The 6,000-nt window shown below is 43.3% G+C and overlaps 1 protein-coding gene across 2 annotated transcripts in view; it reads left to right on the forward strand.

Moving 5' to 3' along the window:
• Positions 1-5,727, forward strand: part of ntng2b (netrin g2b) — an 80,398-nt gene extending 74,671 nt beyond the window's left edge. For both annotated transcript variants that reach the window (XM_080510028.1, XM_080510029.1), the window contains exons 7-8: positions 2,755-2,889; positions 3,949-5,727. In XM_080510028.1, the coding sequence (XP_080366154.1) occupies positions 2,755-2,889; positions 3,949-4,172 (359 nt within the window). In that variant the 3' untranslated portion in view covers positions 4,173-5,727. The remainder of the gene's footprint in view (positions 1-2,754; positions 2,890-3,948) is intronic.
• Positions 5,728-6,000: the final 273 nt, after the last annotated feature.

The following is a 6,000-nucleotide window of genomic DNA, read 5'->3' on the forward strand; positions in this document are numbered from 1 at the left end:
AAATCCTCCTGATGTAATACCACACAATCAGCTGACCGTGAACTCGCATGCGTCAAAAGCGTAGGCGCTACGATCTCAAAGGCTCGATCACCACGGTTCATAAGGCGACACAGAAAACTTTAATAACCGAAGTGCATTATTGGACCCGAGAGTTCAAGCAGACGGAGATCAAGGAAGCATAAGTTAAGCAATATAAACAGAAAAGGAAGAGTGAGACTTTTAAATCGGATCCTAAATGGAACGGGGAGCCAATAAAGAGACTTAAGAGACTTTTTTTTTTTTGGCTTTATTAGTGATCCTTGCTGGTGCAACATTACTCACAAAGACGGAAACGTGAAGTCGCAGCAGAGTTGACGAACGTCAGGGAGTCTCTTCTTTCTTTTTCTGCCGTTTCATCCGTGCAGCTTCAGGCTACAAATCTGATTCTATCAGTTTTTCTATCACTTTTCTATTACATATGTACAAACTTAGTTTTTTATTTTTATTCTCAATTTTCTCTCTTTTTTCCCCCACTTTGTTCCCTCTTTTCCTTTTCTTAAATTTTTTTTTTTTTAAAGATGGCAAAGTGCAACCATTTTAAAGCAAACTATTTGCACAAAGTTTCTTGAACATTTTTAACAGTAAACTTGTGGCGGCAGACGCCTAAAAGTGAACTTGCTTCATGCACTTTATAGCCATTAGCAGTGCATTTAATTCAATTTCAATCCAGGCTGCACTGTGCAGCCACAAGAATCACGTCATTATCCTGCGTTCTGTGCAGGTATGGCACCGATACCTCCAGGAAGTGACCGATTAAAGCAAACGAGAGCAGAGCCGTCATTCTTGAGAAACATTTTTTAAAAGTAAAGGCGCTAAACATGGACAGAACTTGCCTTTAGGGGAAAAAAAAAAAACAATAAAGAAAGACGAACTGGGGAAATCCAATTTGACTGTACTATTTTCATGTAATATGTATGTTTTTTGTTGTTTTGTTTTTTTTAACTGCATTAATGTCCTGCTGGTTGTTGGTTTTCAGGAAGTATTTACTATATTTTAAAGTCAGCCTCATTAAGGTCACGCCCTGGTAAGAGGTTAGCAGTCCCGGTATTAACGTACAGGAGAAACCAGCCACGCGGCTGTGGTCGTCTGAACACGAGCCCCTCGGGTCGTTTTCACTTTTATTAATTTTTCCAAGTCACATTTTATAATAAACGAGTTTTGTGATGAAGACAAGCTCGTGACTTTCCTTATCCACTAAATGATTGACCAGTGCAGTGAGCATATGCATCCCTGCAGCAGTTTCAAGCCTCTGATCTGCTACCAGCCGTCACCGGTGTGAATATCATTGGAATACTATAAATACATGGATCTGGAATTGTAATTAGCGACGGAAACAAAAGTGACGTTAAAGTAAAGCCCGTTGGATTTATGCATTGAAAAGAAGCGGCAGCAGATTGAGCGAGACGCCACGGTCCAAGTGAAATCACAGTGTTTCTGCATTTATTTCTGTAAACCACATCCGTCGACACAGGACGCTGAAAACAATGGCGTTTTTCCATGTAGGACCACTAGTGGGTGCTGTTTGTTTCACAAACATGCTGCAAACAACAACATGCTGCTAAACAGTTTCAAAAAGTTGTGCCTTGGTTCAAAAAGTTCCGTTTTCAGTCGTCACACGGCAAAAGTTTTCCCTTTTCTCTTGAAAACGTTGCCAACGTTGTTTACAAATTTGAATTCTGATGGCATGCAATCGAATGAACTTCCGTCAGATAATCACTGAAGTTTTTGTATCAATGATAATTACAAGTAAATAAAATACAGCGAAATGTGACAAAAGTAGGCCCGACGCTCATCAGAATTATTTACAAGCTTTGCAAATGCAGCATCTCGATGAGGGGTGAATTAATTGTAATAAAACCTGGTTAAAAATTAAATCTAGCCATTTATTTAATAGAAACTCCAGAAACCATCAACGTCTTAATAATCTCCTCACCTGCACTCTGAATTAAAAAAAAACAATTAAATGGTCCTTGTTCTCGTAGAAGTCGTCCTGATTGGCAATAGGAAGACTATCAACAGTTACCACGGTAACCAGTGGATCTGGAAAACCCCAGCGCCGCCATATTTAGGATTGCGTCGAGGTTTTCCGATCGCTCATTTTTGCTCGATCCACTGTTCCACCATTAATTGTCACGCGCCGTCATGAAGCGAGTTTAAGGTGGACTTAAGGTGGACTTAAGGTGGTTTAAGACGGACAAACGTTCCGAGAGGGATCCGCTCGACCCAAAACACTTTTGCACATCGCTTGAAGTATTCCGTCACGCCCGATCCCGTCCGTCCTCATCGGCGGCACACGGAATAGAAACACACAGCAGAGGTTGGCGTTCTTAATAATCGCCACCTTAAAAACATCCATTTGCACCGCGGCGATTCACCACTTTAAACCTGATGCACAAAGGAGGCGTCGCTTGATGCGTTACAAGTGGGCCGTACGTCTTTTTTTTTTTTTTTTTTTTGTCCCAGAAACCGACTGGGAAAAGCTCTTAGAATCCAGGCCGGCGACATGTTGGGACCTCTGCGCTTTGAAGGAGACGCACGGCGCTGCAACTCCGAGGCAGTGAAATATCAAACACGGTCCTGTGCTCGGAATATAAATGTCCACATTCTTTTTTTTTTTTTTTGGTCAATTTTGATTCAGCTCTCGATTGAATAAAAAAAAAAAAAAAAAAAGAGAGGTTTTTAATTGTGTTTTTTTTTTTCTTTCTTTTCTTTCAGAGTGCAACTGCAATCAGATGGGCTCCGTTCACGACCGGTGCAACGGCACGGGATTCTGCGAGTGTAAAGACGGCGCCACGGGGGCCAAATGCGACGACTGCGTGCCGGGATACTTCTGGAAACAAGGCTGTTACCGTAAGTTCCCGTCCCAGAGTCCGCAGCCTTTCCGGGACCTTTAAGTCCACGCCGGCAACCCCCCCCCGGTGTTTTCCTCACCCACGGGGGGGAATAGATCATGTAGCTCATTAGCAGCATCAGCCGCTCTTTTAATTGATGACCCTGTCACACCTTAACCCCATTACAGGGAATCGCCTCCCTTCTGCCATCTAACATCTAGTTTCAAATAGATCCTCCCTCACCTACCACCACACACACACACACACTTAGTGTGTGGGAGGGGTTTTATTTATTACAATCCGAGACAGAGTGTAATAAATAGAAGTACAGTTTGTTTTAGGGTTGACGTTTTTGCTCCAAACGCAACAAAGCCAATTATCTTTGGCGCGATGAAAAATGTCGACGTGCGTTAATCTTTTCTCGTCGGGGCAGGACGATCCTCCGTTCTCCTCTCGGAAACATTTTTCGGCTCGAGTGTCTCGCGCAGCGTCGCTCCCGCCGTGCGTTTCGTCACGTTTTCAATGGCGTCTTAATGAGGCCGCTCGCACCTTCGATCATTACTTAAATGTCCAACGTGGAGTTGTTTTGACTTGACCCTGAAAAACTGCAGGATCATGATAAATAGAAAAAAAGCGGCTGCAAAAACAAAGCAAAAAAAAAAAAAGAAAGAAAGAAAGAAAGGGGGGCAGGTGTTACCTGTTGTAGTCCCTGAGGCAAAGACTGGTGAATTTATCTTGCCTCTTTGCTTCCTTTTCCACTTTGTTCCTCCTGCCCTGAATTCTTCTCCTCCCTCTGCATCTCTGTTTCCATCATGTTTTTTTTTTTTCCAACACCCCCCCCCCACCCCCCCGCTTCCTTTACCCGTCCTCCCCACCTGTCTTTCCTTTTGCCATACATCTTCACCTCGTCTTTGTGCTCTTTACTCCCCCACTATCCTTTTCACCGCCTGTCATTCTGTCACTTCGCCGCGCGCTCTTTATTCCCCAACTCCTCCGCTCCCGTTCGCCTTACCTCTGCAATTTGCCCCCTCTCTCTCTCTCTCTCTCCATCCTCCACCGACTCCCTCTGCTCTCTCAGCCAACGTCTGCGACGAGGAGATGCTCCTGTGCCAGAACGGGGGGACGTGCTACCAGAGCCAGAAGTGCATCTGCCCTCCGGAGTTCAAGGGGGTCCTGTGCCAACAGTCCCGCTGCGAGGCGGGCAAGGACTGCAACGGCGCCGCCGCGCCGGCACCCTCCACCGCCACCCTGCTGCTCTGCACTCTGCTGGCCTACCTGCCGGCCACGTTGACGCCACACTGAGCCACCAACCCCCCCCCCCCGCTGCCCTCGCCCTGATCCCACCACCACTACTACTACCACCCCCCTTTTCGATTGTGTGTATATGTGTGTGTGTGCAGGGGGGCCAAACCGGCCCGCACCAGGTCACGGACCCTTACAGACACACACACATTGCACTCTTGACACGAACACTACCTAAAACCCAATCTGTATTCAAACACACACACACACACACACACACAGACAGACACACACACACACACACACCTCACAGGACTGTTATGATATATAGAGTGTGTGCTCAGGTGTGAGAAGGACGAAGAAGAGGGACAGAAAAAAAGAAGAAGAAAAAAACAGGAAAAGAGATGCAGTCAAAAAAAGAAAAGAAAATCATACCAACCACTGTTCCCTTTATTCCTGAGCTGGAGCAATGTGCATCAAACCAAAAAGAATACGCAAAAACACTTAAATCACCACTGTTTCACTTCAAAGGGAATGGCTGTTGTAACCACAAGGACCTTTTACTTTCTTTTCTTTCTTTTTTTTTTTTTTTTTTATTCCTTTGTCGGGTTCAGGATCTCGCCTTCCGTCAGACTGACAGTCGGACTCGGTGCGAGGACGAGACGCGACGGCGAGTCGAGAGGCGCTTGTTTTGATTCTGCTGCTGAGGCCTACATAGTATATTAACCAGGTTTCATTTCTTCTCAAAAGAAAAAAAAAAAAAAAAAAAAAAGACAAGAAAAAATATTTTACATTTATTCTATTTCTGCTGCATTTTTTTTGTTTTGTTTTTTTAAAGGAAAAAAAAAAGAAATTATATCTTCAGTCAGTGTATCTAATGTGCCCACTAGCAGTCGCTGAGATTATACGTATTATATAATATCCAGGGGGTTATGAATTATATTTAAAAAAAATTATAATAATTAGTCACTACTATGGTTGTTATAGGAATGAGTGATTGTTGCCACACTTAGCGAGATTTAATCTTCACACAGTATTCAGGAAGCAGAATTTAACAGAATTTAATCAGAAGTCTAAAAGAGAGAGAAAAGATATGAACCACGTATCAATACTATATGACATTATTTGAATATTTTTTGTAGAAATTATTTTTGTTTGGAGTTACAATAAATTATAAAAAATGACATTTACAACTATTCCAAATGAGCATTTTATTACACCGAGTGTAAACCTTGCAGTAAATATGACTGTTATTTGCCTTCTTGCTTGTACTTTTTTGCTGTTTTGGGTTTGTTCTTTTTCTTCCCCACTTCAATCAAGTGTCCATAATCAGTGTTAATCTTCTTCATTTCAGCAAGTTTTCACAACAGAGTCGCTCATTTGATCACGTTGGACACGGTGCTCAATGCTGATCATTACAAAGGGATTATTCCAGTTGAGAATCCACCAGCTTGTCTGACAGGCTGACAAAGAGCTGCTCCTCTCTCCAGGGAATAGAAATAATTTTTTTTTTTTTTTTTATTCCTAATAAAAGTTCCAGAGAGCTTTTATGCGTCTTCTAAATGTCACTTGCAGCTGAAGCACAAACAGTGCTAATTAAAAGTACAAACAATGATACCGAGCCCTTTGTGACGACCCCCCCCCCCCTTGAGAGTCGGTGCGACCGACCTCCAGACCGGATCTTCTCATCTTTTCACTCCTTACAAAGGCTGTTCTACACTTTTTGTGTTCAAAAACAACAACAAAAAACGACCTTCAAGGTTTATTCCCCCCCTCCAGCCTAATTTCACTGACAAATGTTGTACTGCTGAGTCAGCCGGGGGTACACGGTGGATAGAAAGACATGAATGCGGCATTACATCGGGATACAATGTACGTCGGAAGATAA

Source organism: Blennius ocellaris, assembly GCF_963422515.1.
Source record: "Blennius ocellaris genome assembly, chromosome: 15".
Taxonomy (NCBI): Eukaryota; Metazoa; Chordata; class Actinopteri; order Blenniiformes; family Blenniidae; genus Blennius; species Blennius ocellaris.